At 51.4% G+C, this 25,515-nt stretch overlaps 1 protein-coding gene across 1 annotated transcript in view; it reads left to right on the forward strand.

The window, feature by feature from the left end:
* Positions 1 to 25,515, forward strand: part of GPC5 (glypican 5) — a 595,791-nt gene that overhangs the window by 378,422 nt on the left and 191,854 nt on the right. Inside the window, exon 6 of the mRNA XM_073347708.1 lies at positions 6,667 to 6,787. Coding sequence (XP_073203809.1) covers positions 6,667 to 6,787 — 121 coding nt within the window. The remainder of the gene's footprint in view (positions 1 to 6,666; positions 6,788 to 25,515) is intronic.

The raw sequence follows: 25,515 nt of genomic DNA on the forward strand, positions 1-25,515 counted from the left end.
TTGCTGAGGGTGCAATCCATGACATCTTTCAGATCATTAATGAAGATATTGAACAAAACCGGGCCCAGGACCGACCCTTGGGGCACTCCTCTTGATACCAGCTGCCAACTAGACATGGAGCCATTGATCACTACCTGTTGAGCCCGACGATCTAGCCAGCTTTTTGTCTACCTTATAGTCTATTCATCCAGCCCATACTTCTTTAACTTGCTGGCAAGAATACTGTGGGGGACCATATCAAAAGCTTTGCTAAAGTCAAGGAATAACATGTCCACTGCTTTCCCATCATCCACAGAGCCAGTTAGCTCATCATAGAAGGCAATTAGGTTAGTCAGGCATGACTTGCCCTTGGTGAATCCATGCTGACTGTTCCTACTCACTTTCCTCTCCTCTAAGGGCTTCAGAATTGATTCCTTGAGGACCTGCTCCATGATTTTTCCAGGGACTGAGGTGAGGCTGACTGGCATTGCAATGGTGGTCGTGGTGGGGGAGTGGGGGGAAGAGATACAACACGAACTCTGATTGTCAAGGTAGAAGAGAGAGAGGAGGGAAAAACGATTAATGGCTGGCAAGCTGAGCCATAGTATTTCAAAAGTGTGAGAAGGCTGGGATTGGCTCTGTTAAGGCAGTACAGACTTAAATAACGTTGAGGCTTCTGGTGCCAGACCACTCTTTTTTCAAGGGGAAATGAGTTTCCTCAGAAAAGGAAACTTCAGTTCATGGTGATGTCAAAGAATGTATATTGTTGAGGTCCCCTGATGAATTGGGATCCCATTATATCAGGATTGGAATGGTTACATCCACAGCACAGCAATAGATGCCTAACAGTGTGTTAGCCCAAAACAGTGTAACTATGGTCTACACAGATCAGAAGATGGGCTGTCTGCAGATCACACCCCATCCTGCATCTATCATCGGGTGATTTATTAAGACAGAGGCAGAATAAGATGTAACACACAAATATTTATTATGCCACTAGTCAGTAAATTAGACAAGGACCCCCTTCAGACAATAAACAACATAAGCAAGACACACTCGGTTGTTAACAGTTACCAGAGCATGAAGCTCATAGCCCTTAAACCCTCTTAACCTATGGATGTAAAACAGAGGAAAACCACAATGAATATTACAATACCATATCCTGAAGACAGGGACACAATCACAAAAACTCAGGATACCGAAAGGGATAGTGGTGAAAATCAGGGGCACAGGACACCAAACTGGAACTCAGGAACTCGGTATTCTTCTCTCTCTGGACAGGTACTCTGGGCAGGTCTACTCCCTCTTGGGCAGATCTTCTCCCTCACATAGGTCTTCAGTGCTTGGCCATGCAGTCTCTGCTTGACCTCGTAGATCAGTGCAAGTATTCACTCACTAATAGTGTGTAGCAGTTGAGTGCAAGTATGTCAATAGAGACCAAGAATCCAAAGTCCTATGAGTCCTAGTCCCTCTGGGGCTCCTCGCAGCTAGCTGAATGGTGTGGGACATTGGCTGCCACTCAGATGGACAGCCCTGAGTGACAGACGTGACACTCACGAAATAACCTGCAGTTGCTAGGCAGATTATGGCTGTCACATGACTCTAACTGCCCTGACCTTTCCCCTCCTTGATTTGAAAAAGGCTGAAAGGGCACTAAATCATCTGAGGAGAAGGGTATCCAAGATGGAGGCTTAGCTGTCCTTTTACAAATCCAAGATGGACATTACATAAAACAGGTCAGAAACAGATTTTACTCAACAAGTGGTGGCCTCCAAATTCATACAAACATACTGGGGCTCCTGTCAGGAAAGATAATTCTGTGGTGTATCTGTGTGCTAAATGCTTTCTGTTTATGCTTTCCTTTGGGATGAAGTGTATGGGTCACCGGAGTTATGACTTTATGTGTGGGCATCATATAGTGCATTTAGCCCACAAGAGGGTGATCAGTTGCCCCTGGAAGTTTAACAGAGAGATTGCTCTGAGTGGCATGGATGGAGGCGCAATGGAAGCGTTCATGAGAGCCAGTGCTGGGTCTGCAGGTGTTGGGCCCACAGGCAGGCTGCCAGTTCCACTGAAGGTTCACTTTCTTGTCAGTGGCAAGAAAGACCACTGATGCCCCTCTCATACATTTTGATTCCCAGGCAGAAGGCAGCAGACATTGTTGTTGTACACCTGGGTTGGATTTTGTAAAGGGACTAACATAATCATTAAGGAACAGAAATTTAGGGAAATTTCTGTTCAGAATCAGAATTCCCGCCCCGCCCCCTTCCAGGAGTGACTGCAGACTGGTATGAAATGCTGCAGTGGAGGGTGTGGTGAGACCTCCCCATGTTGGCAATGGCATTTAGGTGTGCCAGAAGAGGTGTGAATCAGGAGGTGGCTAAATCTGTACATGAATGGGGAGGATCAGTGATTACACACCAAAATACCTCATGCTATTTGGTATCCAACTTCTTTAGAGATGATGGGGTACATCTCCAGCTGGAGAGTAGATATATTTTTGGCTGATGCTAGGGAAGGAATTAACTATCTGCGAACCCATCTGTCGGTGTTTAGAGAGGGTAAGGAGGAGAGAGAGACAGATAAGCTAGTTGCTGGCACCTCCTGGTGACAGGTGGCCAATCTAGGTACTCATTACAGATGGGGTCTAGTTACCCAATAAACTTGAATTGGTAGACTTAGGGGAAGGCATCCCCTAACACTGCCGGAGAATGGCTTTGGCCTTCCTAATGTCTGATACAGCAAGTTGACAGCCCTCTTCCCACATTCCCTTAAATCTCATGTGAGAAGAGGATGGTGGAGGTCCAGTAACAGGACCAGCTACAAGGTTTATGATATTGATAAAATAATTTATCTTGATATTCCCAAAGAATCAATCCTGAAGCACTTGCATGAGAGGAAAGTGATCAGGAACAGCCAGCATGGATTCACCAAGGGAAGGTCATGCCTGACTAATCTAATCGCCTTTTATGATGAGATTACTGGTTCTGTGGATGAAGGGAAAGCAGTGGATGTATTGTTTCTTGACTTTAGCAAAGCTTTTGACACGGTCTCCCACAGTATTCTTGTCAGCAAGTTAAGGAAGTATGGGCTGGATGAATGCACTATAAGGTGGGTAGAAAGCTGGCTAGATTGTCGGGCTCAACGGGTAGTGATCAATGGCTCCATGTCTAGTTGGCAGCCGGTATCAAGTGGAGTGCCCCAAGGGTCGGTCCTGGGGCCGGTTTTGTTCAATATCTTCATAAATGATCTGGAGGATGGTGTGGATTGCACTCTCAGCAAATTTGCGGATGATACTAAACTGGGAGGAGTGGTAGATACGCTGGAGGGGAGGGATAGGATACAGAAGGACCTAGACAAATTGGAGGATTGGGCCAAAAGGAATCTGATGAGGTTCAATAAGGATAAGTGCAGGGTCCTGCACTTAGGATGGAAGAACCCAATGCACAGCTACAGACTAGGGACCGAATGGCTAGGCAGCAGTTCTGCGGAAAAGGACCTAGGGGTGACAGTGGACGAGAAGCTGGATATGAGTCAGCAGTGTGCCCTTGTTGCCAAGAAGGCCAATGGCATTTTGGGATGTATAAGTAGGGGCATAGCGAGCAGATCGAGGGACGTGATCGTTCCCCTCTATTTGACATTGGTGAGGCCTCATCTGGAGTACTGTGTCCAGTTTTGGGCCCCATACTTCAAGAAGGATGTGGATAAATTGGAGAGAGTCCAGCAAAGGGCAACAAAAATGATTAGGGGACTGGAACACATGAGTTATGCGGAGAGGCTGAGGGAGCTGGGATTGTTTAGCCTGCAGAAGAGAAGAATGAGGGGGGATTTGATAGCTGCTTTCAACTACCTGAAAGGGGGTTCCAAAGAGGATGGCTCTAGACTGTTCTCAATGGTAGCAGATGACAGAACGAGGAGTAATGGTCTCAAGTTGCAGTGGGGGAGGTTTAGATTGGATATTAGGAAAAACTTTTTCACTAAGAGGGTGGTGAAACACTGGAATGCGTTACCTAGGGAGGTAGTAGAATCTCCTTCCTTAAAGGTTTTTAAGGTCAGGCTTGACAAAGCCCTGGCTGGGATGATTTAACTGGGAATTGGTCCTGCTTCGAGCAGGGGGTTGGACCTTCTGGGGTCCCTTCCAACCCGGATATTCTATGATTCTATGATTCCCCCAAGTTTAGCAGCTGTGCTGCATACGTTACATGCATTCCATTAAACTGACTGTTTAAGATATTTCCCCCAGTACTTACTTGGGTACAAAGCACTGTCTGGTAGAAACCTAAATGCCATTGTATAGAGAATATCAAACTTTTACAGTGTCTTTGATTTCCTTTTTGTAAAAAACAAGAAGAAGAAGAAGAAATTCAAATACCACATTCCAATAGAACAGCTGTATGCCTTAATTCCCCTCGCTGTTCAACATTACCAATGTATGTAATTTTAATATTATATTTACCTACAATGAACTTGAACAAATACAAAAGAAATTGAAACCTGACGGAGTCCATACAAAACTAATTCATGCAGAGCCAAATTCTGAAGGTCCTGAGTTCTCATTCAGTCCTTTCAATGTGAAACTAAATGAACCAGATTCATTAGGTGCAAATCAGCTGAGCCTTGGTCCTGCACCATTCACATCACTTTGCCACTGACTTGCAGGATCAGTCAGCTCGAGCATACCACTGAATCTAGTCCAGTGTGCCCCTATGTGAGTTCAGATTTTTCAATGTTTGCAGAAATCATAACTCACAGAAAAATATCCTAGTAGCTATTGAGTATAATATTTTCCATTATGAACAGAAAGGCAAGTTCCTTTCCCTTTTTGAGATTGAAAGAGGCCTCAGGGTCCCACTAGTACAAAGGTATTAAACTCATTCTCTGGAGAAAGTGAAATACCATTTTTAATTATGGTCATTGGGCTGTGGTGTACAATTAGGAGTACACGTTGCCCTCCATCCACAGCACAGATGTCAATGGGATATTTGCACAAATATCAAGTATGGAACATGGCTTTGTATAGTAATTGAACTTTTAGTTGTTATAATGTATTTGTTCAGCACCTTACTGAGCATCATTCAGTGGGAAAATATGCCCGCTTTTATCACTGCTATTTCTGCTCTTTCCCCCCTTTCTTCCTAATCTTCCTATCTCCATGTGAGGGATTATGGGCTTCAAACCCAGCCCCCTAGGTCCCAAGGCAGTGTTCAGACACCACCTCACCCAAACTAGTAGAGAAGGGAGCTAGCAAGCTCTAGCTCACAAAGGGCCCTGCTTAGGAATCTTCTGGTTGGCTAGGACACACTACCTAAGCCAGAAAGAAGTATGAGAATTATGTAACTAACTGGGTGAATCACTGGCTGTATGCTTCTATGGACCCAGTCTATTTTCTTGACTCCTGCCTTGTCTTGGTCCTGCATCCTACCTTATTCAGGTCCTTATTTAGGTCCTCTATATCCCAGACCCCTGTCTGTTACCAGTTTCTCCTTTCCTGTCTTTCTCCAGGTACCTGCTCCTACACCCAACCTCCATTTTGGACTTTAACCATCCATGCCCTTGTCCCTACAGATTGCTTGGACCACTACCAATATCTTCAAGTGGGCCCAGCCAAGAATGGACCCAGCGGAGTTCCCTATACCCCAAGAGGCATCAGCACTGCATGAACAGATGATCTGTCTCCAGGGAGACAGCTGAGAATTGTGGGTCATTCCTGGTTCCTGCTTTCTTACCTTGCTCCAGGTGCCTGCTCATACACCCAACTGTTAATCCAGGCTGTGATATTTGGCTTGGCACCTGACGTTGACCCCGGTTCTGACTCTAATCATCACACTCACACCCTGATCCCCAAACTGTTTCTTTCCATCTTCCCTCTCTTTGTACGTCGTCTGTTCTTTGCACCAATTCCCATGCTCCATGGGCTTCACTTGCAACCTGTCTTCCATTCCACCTGCCAAAGTGATCATCAGTTAAATAGTTACAGTTGACATTAAAGGATCCTCATCAGACTTTAGAGTTAATAATATCCCAATTATATCAACAACAGAAAGGGAATCCACACCCCTCAAAGCTATTGTTTCTGGCTGGCTGCAAATTCAGGCAAACAACAATACCTGTTCACGTACACTTCATATTTGGAAAGTTCTCTTTGAAACCAAGAGGACAAGAAATTATTTACAATGAAAACTGAGATTCTGCAGAATTTGAAAATGTCATGCTGACCCACCACATGCACATCTAGCAGGTGGAATTTGGGCATTTGACATCTCTGTGATAGAATGTCCAGAGGATTCTTTTACTTTCCTTGTTGATTAACAGCTGGCAGAATATTGCTGCGATAGAAATGTAGAGCAAGGGTCAATTCTCATGCACTTAAAATAAAAAGGTCACAGAATGGTATAATGTTCATGCTTGTCCAGTCACAATTCTTATTTTCACGTTTATTTTTCTTATTACAAACGGTTCAGAAATAACAAAAAAAGAAAAAAGCATATCACAACTTTGTAAAATATATCAATTTTACCATACAATGTAACTTTCTGGTAACAAAGCCTACATGAACAAAATAAACATGCAGTCATTAAAATGGAATGCCAATACCAATTGAGGTTGTGTCAGCTAGTATTTACAGGTAAATACATTATCTGAAGAAGTTACATCAGTTTACTAAAACATATTTCTTTGTTATATTAGCTACACCCACCGTGTGGTTGGCAGTGGAATCAAAGCTCAGTCTGCGAATCCAGAAGTAAAAGTGAAAGGAACAGATCCTGTAATAAATCAAATTATTGATAAACTGAAACACATTATCCAGGTAAGATTTTTTTGTGTATATTATATGTTAAAGCCATCACCATGTAAATTAAGATAATCTTGGTGCTGAACAAATGTGAATTGCTGTACATTAGAACTGATTTGTTAATTCAAGTCAGAACTCAGTAATTGAGTATTCCCACCAGAAACTGTGTAAGTCCTGGCATAAAATATTTAAACCCCAATTATTAATAATGATTTAGTTAAAATCTTTGCATATGGTAGATGAGAACTAGAAGTGAGAGTCTGTCAGCTGGGCCATCTGTACCTGTGAGCTGAGATTGCAACTCAGCATTGCAATAAGTGCGGGGATTCTAAGCATGAGTCTGATTCTCAGTTGGAGAATTTTAAGCATGTTAATCACTGTGTAATATCATTAATAAGAAATGATGGTACACATTAAAAAACAAACAAACCACCATCCTGCTAAATTCACCTCTTTCCAGACCTCAAGGTCTGGCTGTGAGATTTTCTACTTTACTGACAGCAGAGAAGGTTGGATATGTTGGGAAATTTGCATAATACTTGCTACAGTATTTGATATGTATGATCTCATAACACATGTTCGGGTAAGCCCTTGAGATTTAAGCTTTTATATGGTGGTTATTTACATTTTGTGAAAGCAGAACTGTGGTGTTGTAATGTGTCCAAAAAATATTGCGGCTATAGAGGTATGCTAAGATTGCCTGAAATGCAGGGAGTTTTGCCACTGACTTTGGGACCAGGATTTCATCCATATTACTCAAGGTTTTGTAGCTGCAGTGGTATAAAGATTCAAGCTCAAATAAAATTAGTCCTTTCTTTCCATTAACAAAAAATTACCCTTTTTCTTGCCAACCGAAGCATGCTGTTATCTCTAGTCTTTTCTATTTTTTTCTTAAAATGGTGTGAAAGTAAGTACTATTTTGCCTCCAAAGGAATGCCAAGAATTAATTAAGCACTACAAATTACTCTCTGATGGAAAAAGATTGCAGACAGTTATGTTTAAGCCTCAAGGCCTTTCATCTGTCAGGAGTGCCCTATTTTGATACTAAATGTGCCCTGTATAGCTTAATGTGTTAGGTTCTACCCTGAGGATCAGTCTGAAGGTCTAAAGTGGTTGGCAGGAACAATTCTATTATAATGCATTATGTTTCCAGTGCTTTCTCTTCCAATACTTGCAAGAGCAGAGCAGATCTTGTATAGAAGGATTTAATAATTTACATAGCGCACAGACACTGCCTTTCTGTGAGACATCTTTCTTTTCTTGCAGCTCTGAGTATGGAAATAGGGCTGGGGAATAAAGAAAACAGCAAATACTTTGGGGACTCAGGATTACAATATGTAACTATTTTTCACTAGATGAAAAGCCTGATGAACCTGCAGAGAAAGCTTCTTCTGTATCATTTACTGTGAATTAGGAAATCAAATATAAAAGACCATCTTTTTGTCCTATGTGATATAAAAAGGATGAGTCACTTTTTGAACTCATTTTGGACCAGCCTGAGAGATTAAACAAGGGAGATTTAATGGACTGGACGGTACCTTCCAGTACAGAAAAGTCAGACCTTTGCATGCTGTAGTCCAGCACTGTTTCCAAGTTATGTTACAACAGTGGAGAAGCCTCATGGACTAATTTAGCATTAAAAACAAAAAAAGATACTTGATCTGGCTTTTAGAACTATGCATATGGAAATGCGTCCGTAAAAGGGATGAGTGTGTATATTTGTCCACCTAATCTAAACACACAACTACTATCATCATCACAATTGTGAACACAAATTGACAGTTTGATGCATAAATTCTCATTTGTGTGTGGAACTATTTCATGTATATCCATGTAGTCGCAATTGTGCATGCAAAAGAGATGCAGTTTTGCGTGTTGATTTGTGTGTTATGCAGTTCTGAAAATCAGGCCACTTGCTTTGTATCTATTGGAAGAAAGGGAATATTTAGAATTTAAGATGGTAAAAGGTCCCCCCTCCTCCACTGGTAATAGCTCACCTTTCCTGGTCACTCTTGTTACAGTGTATATGGTAAACCCATTGTTTCATGTTCTCTGTGTATATAAAATCTCCCCACTATATTTTCCACTCTATGCATCCGATGAAGTGAGCTGTAGCTCACGAAAGCTTATGCTCTAGTAAATTTGTTAGTCTCTAAGGCGCCACAAGTACTCCTTTTCACTTCACCCTTAAAATCCATAAGGGTCGGAATATTAGTGAGGATAATAGGGTGACACCACATATTTTTCTCTGCTTTCTCTACCTGATGGGTCAGAGGGTCAGACATGGAAGATATGTTCATTCCTTATGAAGCTTCTGCCATAGCATTTCCATACTGTATCTAGTTGTTTCTAGTCAAGTCTAAAAGCTAGTCTAAAAGACATGAAGATCATGGTTTGAGTGTGCCATGTACAGTGTTTTATATTTGCCTTTCCTATAAGGCCCAGGAGAGCCACTACTAGCAAGACATTCCATTAATAGAAGTCCTGTGTAAACACAACCAAAGAGATCCTGATCTGTGATACACCAGATTTATGTGTAAGATCAGAATCCAGCAGCGTTAGTGCTGCTGGTACTGTTACTAAAAGACAAAGCTAAACTGAAACCAATAATGAGGCTATTAGCTGATGAAAGTTCAAAAGATAGGTGGGACTAAAAACAGGACCTATCATATTCCTTAGAGATATTTTTTTTATTATTTATGTTAGCCCCCATACTCCCAATCAGGGTCAGAGCCTCATCATGTACTGTGCTTCGTTCAAAAGTATTGAGAAAGTCACAGGAACATAAGATTTGGCATACTTAGGGTTGGATTAACCCATCTCTGGGCTGTAGGCAACCCCTCACCTCATATTCATACACCCTCAGGACTCTCCAACACTGTCGCCATAGACATGTTGAGTGATTGTGAGTGGGGGAAGATGATCTGTCAGGGCCTTCTCGCTACTTAACCCCTGCTCAATTATTTCCTTTTCTACCGCCAAACAGTCTATCTTCTAACTTCCCAATCCAGATCCAGATCAGAATCCAGAACTGCTGACATTGTGTCATGCTGTCTGGAGTAGCTCACAACTTTGAGTGCCTACCTCAGGGCAGACTGTTAGAAAACAGGGCAGACAGCCCAAGCTGGTGACGTGTTCTATAGTTATAGGTTTCAGAGTAACAGCCGTGTTAGTCTGTATTCGCAAAAAGAAAAGGAGTACTTGTGGCACCTTAGAGACTAACCAGTTTATTTGAGCCTAAGCTTTCGTGAGCTACAGCTCACTTCAAATAAATTGGTTAGTCTCTAAGGTGCCACAAGTACTCCTTTTCTTCTATAGTTATATGTCACCAAACCAGTGATAAATGTGAACTTCTGGGTCACTACACCAGTCTTACCATGGAGTCACAGACAGTCCCCTTAGACATTCCACTCTATCTTGCCACCCAGACAAACTGGACTTTGTTATAAAAGGTCACAAACTGAAGTACACATCAGGTTGCTCCCAGTCCCAAAAGACCAGATCAGTTGATATTCCAGATCTTACACCAAACACAATGCTGGCAGCCAGTTCTACAGTAAACTAATTAAAGATAAAGTATCCTCCCACCTTCTTGTCAACAGTCTAAATGGGCCATCTTGTTTGTCACTACAAAAGTTTTTTTCTCCTGCTGATAATAGCTCATCTTAACTAATTAGCCTCTCACAGTTTGTATGGTAACTTCCAACATATCTGTATGTATATTGTGACAAAGTTCCTGCGCTACCTTGGTGGGTCTTGCACTTATTGGTGGATTTGCTTGCCTTGGAGCTTCACAGCAGCCCTCAGCTTGGCCATTTTTCTGAATTCACAGTCCAGGTTGACTCCTCCTGTGTCTGACCAGGAGTTGGGAGGATCTGGGAGGAACCCGGGCCCGCCCTCTACTCCGGGTTCCAGCCCAGGGCCCTGTGGAATGCAGCTGTCTGGAGTGCATCCTGGAACAGCTCTGCGAGAGCTACAACTCCCTGGGCTACTTCCCCATGACCTCCTCCCAACACCTTCTTTATCGTCACCATAGGACCTTCCTCCTGGGGTCTGATAATGCTTGTACACCTCAGTCCTACAAGTCCGGGTTCTCACTCTCAGCTCCTAGGGCCTCTTGCTCCCAACTCCTCACACACACACCACAAACTGGTGTGACCTCCTTTTTAAAACCCAGGTGCCTTGATTAGCCTGCCTTAATTGATTCTAGCAGCTTTTTGATTGGCTGCAGGTGTTCTAATCAGCCTGTCTTAATTGTCTCCAGAAGGTTCCTGATTGTTCTAAAACCTTCCCTGTTGGGAAATGGGACCTCCCTCGCTTGCTCCTCAGCTGTCTGCTTTCTATTCTTTCCTAAAGCCCCCTGGCCTGGATTTTTCTTACTTTTCGACCCTGCCTTAGTTCCCCCTGCTCCGACCGGGCCAGACGCTTTTTTGTTTTGTTTTGTTGCCGTTTTTCTTTGCTGCCGTTTGAGTGCTGGTCAGCTGCCAGTTTGCCGCCAGCACCCCCCCCCATGCCTGCTCTTGGGCGCAGCTCTTTGCCTTAGCTGAAACCCCCGGAGGAGGGGGGAAGATTGCCAACCTGCTATCCGGAGGGGGGAGTGGAAGCCCCCAGACCCAGCCGTTTTGCTGTCAGCTCGGAATTTCTTCTTCTTATCTCTGCAACATTTGCGGCCTGCCGGAAGCCTTGGTACACAGCCAACAAGCTGGAGAGCAGAGAAATCACCCAGGGAAGCTACAAATCATCGTGGAGGGAGCCGTAAGACTGAGTAATTTTTTTGAATTATACTCTCGTGGGGGGGAGTTTGACTGAGGTTTAATTGCATTTGTGGCGGCACAGGGGGTGTGGCACGGAGCTGCCCCCCGATCCATCGGTGCCCCCCACCCAACATTATTACAACTGTCATGGCCCCCCGCCGTCCGTCCCTGCTGGCAACCTGCCATCTGCCTTTGGACCCCAGCTGTTTGCTTTGAACTTTGCCTTTCAGACCGGACATAACAGATGACCAAATGAGACTCTTTGGACAAACGTGCGTGGGTCCACACACACACACACACCCGGATTGTTTACTCCACAGCTTGCCCCTATCACCGGATCCCGATTTTTGTTTTTTTCCTCCTTCCAGTCCAAGCCATTTGGTACCCCCCCACTCTGCCTGCAGCCCGGCAGGGAGGAGCGGTTAATCTACTTCCCCCTCCCCCGTCTTCCTTCTGGTGTCTCCCCGTCTCTCCCTGCTCACAATGGCGGGGAATGAGAGGGGCGAGGCCCCTCTAACAACATCAGTTGTCCCTCCCCCACCTATCCCCCTGCCCAACCCCCAAGCCCCCCCCCACCACCACTGTCAAAACACCTGCCACCGCCCCGCTGGGACAGCGGCAGCAGGAGGCACCGGGGTGATTACTGCCGCTCTACATCCACTGCCCCCCCAGACTCCAGGAACCCCCCCCCAGTTGGCTGGAAAGGCCAGGGCGGGAAGAAAGGAAAGGGCCCCGCTAAAACCACTAGGCCCTCCATGGGAGGGGCTCCCCATACCGCTGTGGCCTTGTCATTGACCATGGTGTCCCTCCCTGCTGTTCCCTCCACCAGCTCTGCGAACGTCCCTTCCCCGGCCCCAAGGACGTATGCCCGGGTGGTGGCAGGCTCCCCCCTGCCTGCTGCCTTGTCATCTCGCCCACCCACTGCCTCCGCTACCATCACCAGCGGCCGGGGCCCCTTCCCCACCTTGACCAGGAGGCACGGTGTTCGTTGCCTCCTGGTGCCCGCCTCGCCCCACGTGGAGACGTACGTGCAGGCGCTGGCGAAGGTGGTAGGACCCATGGCTATTGTGGCAGCCTCCAAAATGTATGGAAAGGTCATTTTATTCTTAGCTTCGGAGGCTGCCGCCCAGGAGGCGGTGGAGAAGGGCCTGGCGGTAGGGGGGGGGTTTGTCCCCCTAGAGCCGCTAGAAGACCTGGGCGTTCGCCTCACCTCCATTCCTCCCTTTTTACCCAATGCTGCCCTGTTACCCGCTCTCTCCACCCTGGGGAAACTTGTCTCTGTCATCAGCCCTCTCCCGTTGGGCTGCAAGGACCCCACCCTCTGTCACGTCCTTTCATTCCGCCGGCAAGTGCAGCTTCTACCGCCGGCAGCGGTGCGTGACGGAGAGGCGCTCGAGGGGTCCTTCCTAGTCCCTTACCAAGGAGCCCGCTATCGGGTCTTTTACTCCACTGGAGAGGCCCGGTGCTACCTCTGCCGCTCAGCGGGACATGTCCAAAGAGACTGCCCTTTGGCTCCAGGGGGGAGGGGCACCCGAGACCCCCGAGACCGGCAGGACATCGGCCCCGTCGTTGCCGATGCCTCTGGCCGCCCAGCACCTGAAGCCAACCCTCCTCCTACTCGACCCACCGCTGCTCCCGTCGGGCCTAAGAAACACCTTCCCTACAACGCCCAGGCGAGCAAGGGAGTCCCACCCTTGCTATTACCAATCCGGCAGAGCCTATGGAGGAGGGTGTGGCAAAGATACTACCGGGTATAGGAGAGAGCCCGCCCCAAGGAGAACCCCCCGCCCCCATGCTGCCTCACCATTACCCCCCCCGAACCCCTGAACCATCGCCTCCGCCCCCCGACACGACCCCTGCTAACCAACCCCCAGACGACGCTATGGAGGGCTGGACCCTAGTCCAGGGGAAGCGAGGCAAGCAGAAGCCTCGAGCTCCACTGCACCCATCCGATACGAAAGCCCCCCGGAAGACCAGGAAGGAAGGCACTGATATTGAGCCTTCCACTACGGCCACAAGTGAGATTCATCCGCTGGTGTTGGGAGGGGAAGACAGACTGGCATTGGAGGGCAGAATCCCCCCTCCATGGGAGACCCTCCCCTCCGAGACCCCTGAGGAAGCTCCTTCTGCCCGGATACCACCAGAACTCCCCGTGAACCCCGAAGCGACTGTTGAGGCGGACCCTAGAGGAGAGGCCCTCGGGGTAGCAGAAGTTGGCCTCTCCTCCGTGTATGCGGAGATTGAGGCCCTAGATTTGACCCCGGTCACCCAGGGAGAGGATGATCTACTGCCAGCTGGCCTCGATCTAGGCAACCTCACCCCAGCCCCCCTTTCCCCATGCCCCCTCCCCCTAATTGCCTTCCCGGGCAAGCACCCTGCAGAAGGTGGTCGACCACCTGATGCCATGGCCGCCAAGACCACCACGGAGCCAGTGCCTAGCGTCACTGGGAGCCCCCTCCCTTACTCCTTAACCCTCGACTTTGCTCAGGAGGCACCTTCTTTTAGCTGCTTGCCTCCTGAAGCCCAGAGCCTTACCTCTGCCCCTGCCCCCACCCCTGTCCCTGCCCAATTCACCTCCTCCTGCAATGCTAATGCTGCCCCTGGGGTTATTTCTTTCCCGCCTTCCGTAGATCCCGCCCCCAGGGAGCAGTTTTTGCACTTTCTAGTCGCGACCCATTAGGAGTTGCAATTTTTCCCCCGCATCCCCTTCCACCCCAAGGCATGAAATGGATTTAATAACCCCAGCCTGTCAGACGCCCCGTCGGTGGTCCGCACCCTGCCTACCCGCCTTAGCGGACTACGCATCTTACCCGCATTAAGAGCCCCGCGAGGGAATACCCTGGAAATTGTAACCCCACCCCCCCATGAGCTGCGACATTCACTACGGAAGTTCCTAGAACACACCCGTGGCGCCCGCAATAGGGTACAGCTGGCTCTTCAGCTATGGGGGGACTTTGATCAAATTCTTCAGGCCACAAGGGCCCTTATAAAGGAGGGCAGGGGGCAAGTAAAGCACGGTGCTGCGGCCTACGAGCGGGCCCGCGGCTTCCGAAAAGATCTACTCATCCACGGGATGGGTCACGGGTTACTGTGCAACCCGCCGGGGGCCACGAACACCCCCACCAATAAGAAACCCCCACCCCCCGCAGCCCTCCGCATGACGCCTCTTATTATTGCAACCTTGAACGCCAGGGGCTGTAGAATGGCTCTCCGCAGGTCCCAGGTGCTCTCTTACCTTCGGGAAGGGGGGTAATCTGTAGCTTTCCTGCAGGAGACCCATACAGACCTGACTGTCGAGGACAGGTGGCGGCTGGAGTGGGGGGATGGGGTATACTTCAGCCACTTCACGACTTGGCAAGCTGGAGTGGCGACCCTGTTCTCCCCCACCCTACGGCCCGAGGTGCTAGGGGACACTGAGGCCGTGCCAGGCCACCTGCTGCACCTTCAAGTCCGTATGGAGGGGCTCGTGGTCAACCTTATTAACATTTATGCCCCGCAGACAAGCCCAAAGCGGCCACAATTCTATCAGCAGGTGTCCGACTTCCTCGGCACCCTAGATTCGCATGAGTGCCTGGTCCTGGAAGGGGACTTTAACACCACCCTCGAGGAACGGGACCGCACAGGGGCCGAGCCGAGCCCAGCCGCCGCGAACATTCTCCGAGGAATAGTCGAACATCATTCCCTAGTGGACGTCTGGCGTGACCATCACCCAGATGACACTTCCACATTCACCTTTGTCTGGGTGGAGGCCCATCGGTCACACCACTCTCGGTTGGACCGTATTTACTTATCTCGTTTCCATCTTTCACAGGCTCACTCCTCCACCATTCGGCCGGCCCCATTCTCCGATCATCATTTAGCCACCATAACGGTCTCCCTCCGTGCAGAGAGACCGAGGCCGGCCTATTGGCACTTTAACAACAGCCTGCTGGAGGACGAGAGCTTCGTGATGTCCTTCCAGGAGTTTTGGCTCACCTGGCGAGAGCAGTGGCATGCCTTTCGCTCGGTGCGGCGATGGTGGGATCTCGGGAAGGTGCGCACCAAGCTCTTCTGCCGTGATTACACTCGGGGCACCAGCCGACGGCGAAATGTGGCGATAGAGCAGTTGGAACGGGAGGTCTTAGAGATGGAGAGGCACCTGGCCGCCAACCCCGAGGACCCGTCCCTCTGCGGAGTGTGCCGGGAGAAGCGGGAGGAGCTCCGGGCCCTCGAGGACCACCGGGCCCGAGGTGCCTTCGTTCGGTCCCACATCCGCCTCCTTTGGGAGATGGACCGCGGCTCCCGCTTCTTCTATGCCCTGGAGAAAACGAGGGGGGCAAGAAACACGTCACCTGCCTTCTTGCGGAAGACGGCACCCCCCTCACGGATCCGGAGGAGATGTGTGGGAGGGCCCGTGACTTCTACACAAGCCTTTTCTCCCCGGATCCGACCGATCCTGGCGCTTGCGGGATGCTCTGGGAGGAACTCCCCACAGTCAGCGCGGGCGACCGAGACCGGCTAGAGCTGCCTCTCACCCTGGCCGAGTTCTCAGAAGCCCTCCGTCGCATGCCCACCAATAAATCTCCAGGCATGGACAGGCTGACCGTGGAGTTTTACCGCGCGTTCTGGGACATCCTCAGCCCAGACCTAGTCACTGTCTGGGCTGAGTCCTTGCCGAGCGGGGTCCTCCCTCTGTCATGCAGGCGAGCGGTGCTCGCCTTGTTGCCAAAGAAGGGGGACCTCCGCGATTTACGAAACTGGCGTCCCGTCTCACTCCTTAGCACGGATTACAAAATCGTAGTGAAAGCAATCTTGCTGCGGCTAGGGTCCGTGATGGCGGACGTGATCCACCCAGACCAGATCTATACTGTCCCGGGTTGCAGCATTTTTGACAACTTATTTCTAGTCCAAGACCTTTTGGAACTCGGGAGGAGAGATGGTCTGTCGTTTGCCCTCCTGTCTCTTGATCAGGAGAAGGTGTTCGATAGAGTAGACCATGGGTACCTCCTGAGCACTCTGCAGGCGTTTGGATTCAGACCTCAGTTTGTGAGTTTTCTCCGGGTGCTGTATGCCTCCGCGGAGTGTTTGGTTAGGCTCAACTGGACCCTGACCGAACCGGGCCAGCTGTACGCTCTGGCGATCGAGCCTTTCCTCTGTCTTCTCCGCAGGAGGTTGACAGGGTTGGTTCTGTGGGAGCCGGAGCTGCGGCTGGTCCTGTCGGCATACGCCGATGACGTACTCCTCGTGGTCCAGGACCCGGGCGACTTGGTGCTAGTGGAGGCATGCTAGGCCATCTATTCGGCAGCCTCCTCCGCCCGAGTCAACTGGGTCAAGAGCTCTGGCTTGGCGGTGGGGGACTGGCGGCAGGTAATCTCCCTCCCAGCCGCGCTTCAGACCATCCGGTGGTGTGCGGGTCCACTGCTCTATCTCAGCGTTTACCTTTCCGCCACGCACCCTTCCCCGCCGGAGAACTGGCAAAATTTAGAAGGCGGGGTGATTGAGCGGATCCGGAAATGGACGAGACTACTCCGATGTCTCCCCCTCTGAGGGAGAGCACTGGTGCTTAACCAACTAGTCCTGTCCACGCTCTGGTACCGGCTCAACACCCTGGCCCCAGCCCCAGGTTTCCTGACCCACCTCCAGAGATTGATTCTAGAGTTCTTTTGGTCAGGAATGCACTGGGCCCCTGTTGGAGTTCTTCATTTACCCCTGAAGGAAGGAGGGCAGGGCCTGAAGTGTCTGTACACTCAGGTCCGCGTTTTCCGCCTTCAGGCCCTGCAGAGACTCCTTTATAGTGCAGGTAGTTCAACGTGGAGCATATTGGCGCACGCCTTCCTGCGCCGCTTCCAAGGGCTCCGTTACGACCGGCAGCTCTTTTATCTTTCTCCGAGGGGTTTTCCGCGAGACCTCTCCGGGCTGCCAGTCTTCTACCAGGACCTCCTCCGGACCTGGAAACTGTTTCTAACAACCAGGTCCGTGGCGGCCACCGTGGGAGCAGATCTCCTCATGGAGCCCCTGCTACACAACCCCCAGCTCCGTGTGCAGGTGGCGGAGTCCTGCTCGGTGCGCCAGAGGTTGGTCCTGGCGGAAGTCACGAGGGTCGGAGACCTCCTGGACTACGACCGGGGAGACTGGCTGGATCCCCTGACGCTCGCTCGGCACATGGGGCTCTCCAGCCCCCATACCCCCCGGCGCGTACTTCAGGAGGTGAAGGCCGCCTTGATCCCCGCTGCTCGGGCTTATGTTAGCCGAGCTTTGTGCGAGGGCGCACCCCACCCATTCTTTACCCCAGGCCCGCCGGACCTTTCCATCGGGCCCCTACCCCGAAGATCCCAACAAACCCCTCACCCTTTCACTGCAAGCCAGCTGCACGAACTGCAGCCGGTTAGTTTTCAAATTGCACCACGGAAATATTTATATACACTTATGCTTCACACCCTTCACGCCCACACCCTGGTGTCCCGCCCCGATACAAAGTGGCGGGACGTCCTGCCACCTTTGGAGGGTGAGCAACCTCGGTGGGCCAGCCTGTATTCCACCTTGGTCCCGAGGCCCGTCGGGGACATCAGTTGGCGGCTCCTTCACGGAGTTGTGAGCACGGGCGTGTTTTTGAGACGGTTTACCCCCATCCCGGACACTTGCCCTTTCTGTAATGTGAGGGAAACCCTGGTGCACGTATATTTAGAGTGTGCCAGATTGCAGCCCCTTTTCCGGCTCCTCACAAATATTCTATTACGCTTCTGGCTTCATTTCTCCCCTCACCTTTTTTATCTATACACTTCCCATCCATGGCCCCACAAAGTCGCGGGATCTTCTGGTCAACCTCCTCCTAGCCTTGGCTAAAACAGCCATTTATAAAACCAGAGAGAGGAGGTTGGCCCATGAAGCGTCCTGCGATTGTAGGGCCTTTTTCCGATCTTCAGTACATTCACGTATCCGGGCGGAGTTCCTCTGGGCGGCGTCCACCGACTCCCTTGATGCCTTCGAGGAGCAGTGGGCACTGTCCGGGGTTCTCTGCTCGGTGACCCCGTCCGGTTCCCTGCGTCTGACCCTTTGATTGAGGGGAAGAGCGAGAGATGCCAGCCCCAGCCGTTGCCGCTGTGGATACCATCATTACTGTCATCTAGGAAGGGTCCTATAATACATGGATCTCTACCCCCCCACCCCTAAACCGCCCACCCCGCAGCCGTGCCCATCTTGCCGGGCACTCTTAGGAGAGGGATAATCGGTGACACTGGGCGTGGCACTAGGTAACTCAAGGGGGTGGAAGACCACGAGTGTTGAGGAAGCCCGGTGCTACCTCTGCCGGGCGTCGGGGCATGTCTGGAGGGACTGCCCCTTAGCCCAGCAAGGAGGGGCACCTGGGATCCCCGAGACCCAGCAGGACATCGGCCCCGTCATTGCCAATGCCCCTGGCCGCCTGGTACCCGAACCCGCCCCCCTCCTCTTTGGACCACCGCTACTCCCACTCAGGCCCAAGGGGCACCTCCCCTACAACGCCCAGACGAGTGGGAGAGCCCCACCCTCACTGCTGACAATCTAGCGTGGCCTATGGAGGAGGGTGTGGCAGAGATACCACCAGGCATGGGAGAGAGCCTGCTCCAGGGAGAGTCCTCCCTCCCTTATGCTGCCCCACCGTTCCCCCCGCCCAAGTCCCTGAGCCATTGCCTTTACCCCCTGACACGGCGCCTGCTAACCAGCTCCTAGATGATGCCATGGAGGGCTGGGCCCTAGTCCAGGGGAAGCAAGGCAAGCGGAAGGCTTGAGCTCCGCCTCATCTACCTGAGGTGCAGGCTCCCCGGAAGACCAGGAAGGGGGGCACCGATGCCGAACTTTCTGCTTTGTCCACGAGTGCGTCCCATCCACTGGTGTCAGCCGGGAAAGACGTGGCAGCACCGGAGGGTAGTGTCTCCCCTCCACGGGAGACCCTCCCCTCCGAGACCCTCAAGGAAGACCCTTCTGTTCTGATGCTCCCCGAAGCCCCTGTGAACCCCAAGAGAACTGTCATGGCAGGTGCTGGCGGTGAGAACCCCGGGGCGACAGAAAGTGTCCTCTCCTCCATGTTCGAGGAGATCAAGGCCTTAGATCTGACCCCGGTCGCCCAGCAAATCTTATCTGGGTGACCTCACTCCACCCCTCTTTTCCCCATGCTCCCTCCCCACCCGCTTAACCCTTGAGCCTGATCAGGAGGCACCACCATCCAGCTGCTTGCCTCCCAAAATCCAGAACCTCGCCTCTGCCCCTGCCCCTGCCCCTGCCCCTGCCTCTACCCCTATCCAATTTACCTCCTGCAATATCATTGCCACCCCCCAGGGCTGTCTCCTTCCCTTTCCCAACTGATGACCCCCCAGGGAGTGGCCTTTGTGTTGTCCTGCCCCGACCCATTAGGAGCTGCTATTTTCCCTCTACCGCCCCGTATCGCCCCAGAGCTTGAGGCAGGCCTAGAAGCTCTAGCCCATCAGGCATCCCGTCGGGGGTCCGCACCCTCCTTGTCCGTTTTAGTGGACCACAGGGCTGCACCAAGAGCCCCGCTGGGGAACAACCGGGAAACCGTAACCCCACCCCCCCCATGAGATGCAAGGAGAGCTGCGGAAGTTTTTAGAGGATGTCCATGGCTCCTGCAACAAGGTACAGCTTGCTCTCCAGCAATGGGGGGATTTTTTTCAAATCCTCCAGGCCACAAGGGCCCTCATGGGGGAAGGTAAAGGGACAGGGAAGCAGGATGCCGTGGCCTACTGGAGGGTCCGCGTCTTCCATGACCAATTACTCACCTATGGGATGGGTCAAGGACTGTGGCGCAGCCCGCTGGGGGATGCGAGCGTCCCTGCCAGTGGGATCCCCCCCGGTCTTCTCCATGACACGTCTCACCATCGCAACATTGAATACCTGGGATTGTAGGATGGCTCTCCGCAGGTCCCAGGTGCTCTCCTTCCTTTGGGAGGGAGGTACTGTGTGATTTTCCTGCAGGAGACCTATACGGATCCGACCGCTGAAGACAGTTGGCGGCTGCAGTGGGGGAACAGGGTCTACTTTAGCCATTCCACGATTTGGCAGGCTGGAGCGACCCTGTTCTCCCCCAACCTATGGCCCGAGGTGCTAGGGGTTGCCGAGGCCGTACTGGGTCACCTGCTGCATCTTCGGGTCCGTATAGAGGGGCTCGTGGTTAACCTTGTTAACGTCTATGCCCTGACATCGGGCCCGGAGCAGCTGCAATTCTATCAGCAGGCATCCGCTTTCCTCGGCACCTTAGATTTTCACGAGTGCCTGGTCCTGGGAGGGGATTTTAATACCACCCTTGAGGAGCGAGACCGCTCGGGGACCAAGCAGAGCCCGGCCGCCGCGGACACCCTCCGGGAGATAGCTGAACATCACTCCCTAGTGGACATCTGGTGTGACCACCACCCGGATGACACTTCCACGTTCACCTTTGACTGGGTGGAAGCCCATCGGTCGAGCCACTCCCGGTTGGACCGCATTTATTGATCACGCTTCCATCTCTCACGAGCCCACTCCTCCAGCATTCGGCTGGCCCCATTTTCTGACCATCACCTAGCCACCATGACAGCCTCCCTCTGTGCGGAGAGGCTGGGGCCAGCCTATTGGCATTTTAACAACAGCCTGTTGGAGGATGAGGGCTTCATGACGTCCTTCCGGGAATTCTGGCTGGCCTGGCGAGGACAGAGGCGTGCCTTTCCCTCGGGCAGCGATGGTGGGACCTGGGGAAGGTGCGCACCAGGCTTTTCTGCCGTGACTACACCGAGGGATCGCGGCTTCCACTTCTTCTATGCCCTGGAGAAAACGAGGGGGGCCAAGAAACACGTCACCTGCCTCGTGGCAGAACACGGCACCCCCCTCACGGAACCGGTGGAGATGTGCGGGAGAGCCCGAGCCTTCTACGCAAGTCTTTTCTCCCAGGATCTGACTGACCCTAGCGCTTGCAGAGTGCTTTGGGAGGAGCTCCCTACGGTCAGCGCAAGCGACCGAGACCGGCTAGAGTTGCCTCTCACTCTGGTCGAGTTCTAGAAAGCCCTCCGTCGTATGCCCACTAATAAGTCTCCAGGCATGGACGGGCTGACTGTGGAGTTCTACCGCGTGTTTTGGGACGTCCTTGGCCCAGACCTAGTCACCATCTGGGCCGAGTCTCTGCAGAGTGGGGTCCTCCCTCTTTCGTGCAGGCAAGCTGTCGTCGCCTTATTGCCGAAGAAGGGGGACCTCCGCGATTTACGAAATTGGCATCCCGTCTCGCTCCTCAGCATGGACTACAAAATCGTAGCGAAAGCAATCTCGCTGCAGCTAGGGTCTGTGCTGGCGGACATGATCCACCCAGACCAGACCTACACCATCCCAGACCGCAGTATCTTTGATAACCTATTTCTGGTTCGGGACCTTTTGGAACTCGGGCATAGAGACGGTCTATCAGTCGCCCTCCTGTCCCTAGATCAGGAGAAGGCGTTCGATAGGGTGGACGATGGGTACCTCCTGAGCACTCTGCAGACGTTTGGCTTCGGACCCCAGTTTGTGGGTTTTCTCCAGGTGCTGTACGCTTCTGTAGAGTGTCCAGTTAAGCTCAACTGGACCCTGACTGAACTGGTCAGCTTCGGGCGAGGAGTACGGCAGGGGTGTACTCGGGCCAGCTGTATGCTCTGGCGATCGAGCCCTTCCTCTGTCTCCTCTGCAGGACGTTGACAGGGTTGGTGCTGCGGGAGCCGGAGCTGCGGCTGGTCCTGTCGGCGTACGCTGATGACGTGCTCCTTGTGATCCAGGACCCCAGCATCTTGGCGCGGGTGGAGGCTTTCTAGGCCATATATTCGTCAGCTTCCTCTGCCCGGGTCAACTGGGTCAAGAGCTCTGGCTTGGTGGTAGGAGACTGGCAGCAGGCGAGCTCCCTCCCACCCGCGCTTCAGACCATCCGGTGGAGTGTGGGTCCACTGCTCTACCTCAGCATTTACTTTTCTGGCACGCATCCCTCTCCGCTGGAAAACTGGGATAATTTAGAGGGCGGGGTGATAGAGCGGCTCCAGAAATGGACGGGACTACTCCGATGTCTCTCCCTCCGAGGGAGAGCACTGGTGCTTAATCAACTAGTCCTTTCCATGCTCTGGTACTGGCACAACACCCTGGTCCCGGCCCCGGGTTTCCTGACCAATCTCTGGACATTGATTCTCGGGTTCTTTTGGTCAGGAATGCACTGGGCCCCGTAGGGGTTCTTCATCTACCCCTGAAGGAAGGAGGACAGGGCCTGAAGTGTCTACACACTCAGGTCCGTGTCTTCCGCCTCCAGGCCCTACAGAGGCCCCTCTATGGTACAGGCAGTTTGGGTGGAGCACACTGGCGCATGCCATCCTGCGCCTCATCCGAGGGCTCCGATATGACCAGCAGCTATTTTATCTCTGTCCGGGAGGTCTTCTGCAAGACCTCTCCGGGCTGCTGGTCTTCTACCAGGATCTCCTCCAGACTTGGAAACTGTTTTTAATGACCAGGTCCGTGGCGGCCACCAATGCAGTAGATCTCCTCGCAGAGCCCCTGCTACACAACCCCCAGCTCCGTGTGCAGGTGGCAGAGTCCCGCTCGGTGCGCCAGAGCTTGATCCTGGCGGAAGTCACGAGAGTCGGAGACCTCCTGGACTACGACTGGGGAGACTGGCTGGATCCCCTGACGCTTGCCCGGTGCATGGGGCTCTCCAGACCTCGCACTCCCCAGCACATACTTCAGGAGGCGAAGGCCGCTTTGCCGCCTGCTGCTTGAGCTTACCTCGACCGGGTCCTGCTCGAGGGCACGCCTCTACCCCTCTACCCCAGGCCTCTACCCCAGTTCCTCTACCCCAGGCCCGCCGGACCTTTTAATTGGACCCCTGCCCCTCAGACCCAATCAACCCCCTCACCGCTTCACTGCGAGCCGGCTGCATGAACTGCAGCCTGTACGCTTCCCAACCGCGCCAAGGAAACATCTATACACACTTGTGCTCCACACCCTGCACGCTCTCACCCTAGTGTCCCGCCCTGACACAAAGTGGCGAGAACTTCTGCCACCTTTGGAGGGTCAGCAGCCCTGGTGGGCCAGCCTATATTCCACCTTGGTTCCGAGGCCCGTCAGGGACATCAGTTGGCGGCTCCTTCATGGACCTGTGAGCACGGGCACATACTTGGCGCGGTTCACCCCCATCCCAGATACTTGTACCTTTTGTGGTGTGAGGGAAACCCTGGCACACGTATATTTGGAGTGCGCCAGGCTGCAGCCCCTGTTCCAGTGCCTCACAAATCTCCTATTATGTTTTTGGTTGCATTTTTCCCCTCACCTTTTTATTTATGCACTCCCCATCCATGGCCTCATAAAGTCATGGGATCTCCTAGTTAACCTCCTCCTGGCCCTGGCTAGAATGGCCATCTATAAAACCAGAGAGAGGAGGTTGGCCGATGGAGTTTCCTGTGACTGTGGGGCCATTTTCCGATCCTCTGTCTGTTCACGTACCGGGCGGAGTTCCTCTGGGCCGCGTCCACTGACTCCCTTCATGCTTTTGAGGAGCAGTGGGTGCTGTCCAAGGTTCTCTGTTCGGTGTCTCCGTCCGGGTCCCTTTGTCTGACCCTTTGATTAGGGGAGAGAGTAAGGGACCCCAGCCCCAGCCATTGCTGCTGCGGACATCACCACCTTAGAGGGGTCCTTTCACACATGGGTGTACGTGCCCCCCCCGGATTGTCCACCCCACAGCCTGCCCCTCTTGTTGGGTACTTTCAGAAGAGGGAATTGTTGGTGACACTCAGGCTTGGCTCCAGGTAACTCGAGGGGGTGGAAGACCACAAGAGTCGAGGAAGCCCCCCGCTCTGGGCCCAGGCAAGCTTGAACACTTCCCTCCCCTGAAGCTAATGAGAAAACAATTGTGATTGGTTGCTGTGTTACACATTGCATATGCTGCTGTTTTTACTTTGTAAGTATGTTATGCAAATAAAAATATCTTTTGCTTCAAAAAAAATTACTCTCCTATAGCTGTCTGACCCGACCCTGTCACAATATATGTATATCTTACTATATGTTCCATTCTATCCATCCAATGAAGTGGGCTGTAGCCTACGAAAGCTTATGCACTAATAAATTTGTTAGTCTCTACGGTGCAACAAGTACTCCTGTTTTTTTGCGGATGTAGACTAACACAGCTTCTACTCTGAAACCTGTAATTAAAGATATATTAGCTAAGAAAAGGAATGAGAGTTATTGAGAGGTTAAAGCAGGTAAAATATATGTATATATAGATGAGTCACAGTTTGTAATCCCAAATGGTAGCAGAGAGGTAGCAGAGATGTAGTAATCTGGCAGTTTCCCAAACGTCTCTCAGGGCTACTCAGAATAACCCTGGCGTTCTCCATCTTCTAGTTCAGTTATTCTGCCGTGTTAGAATCCAAACAGTCCAGAAATGAAGGATCTTTCCTTAACACCATATTTATAGCCTCTTCTGACAGAAAACAAGCTGACCGTGTCTCTATCCACGTGAGCTTTTCCTTTGATGACAGTGAGTGAGGAATGCACTTTGAGTCTTTGACCTCAGTCACCACACACAATGGCCACTGGGTTTGTCAGCATCACACATTGTATCTCCTGAGGGTGTAAACGGGATGTTTCCTGGTACTGGGAAGATACTACAGCCATGTGCCCCTTAAACACAAACCTACATGGTGCTATTGGCAAAGGTGCAGGATGCCTGCTGGGGCCATTCACCTCCAAAGCCTGGTTTCATGGAAGGCAGGAAGAGCGAGCACCCTGCCTCTTGTTTCTGCTGCCATTGTATTCATTTTTAAAACTGCACGTTCGTTTATTCTATGATTTACCACATTCAGCAAGTTTCAGTGGGACATGCAGTCATTATTGCAAATTAGCCAGGTTCCATTTTAATACATTTGTAAACATTGCTTGTATTTAAATAACAGCATGTGATTTTTTCATAGCCATTAGTCATAGCCTTCAGATGGAAAACTCCATTCCTGCATTTATCTCTCTGTGCTTGATCATGCAGTTTGACCT

Source organism: Lepidochelys kempii, chromosome 1, assembly GCF_965140265.1.
Source record: "Lepidochelys kempii isolate rLepKem1 chromosome 1, rLepKem1.hap2, whole genome shotgun sequence".
In the NCBI taxonomy this organism is placed as follows: Eukaryota; Metazoa; Chordata; order Testudines; family Cheloniidae; genus Lepidochelys; species Lepidochelys kempii.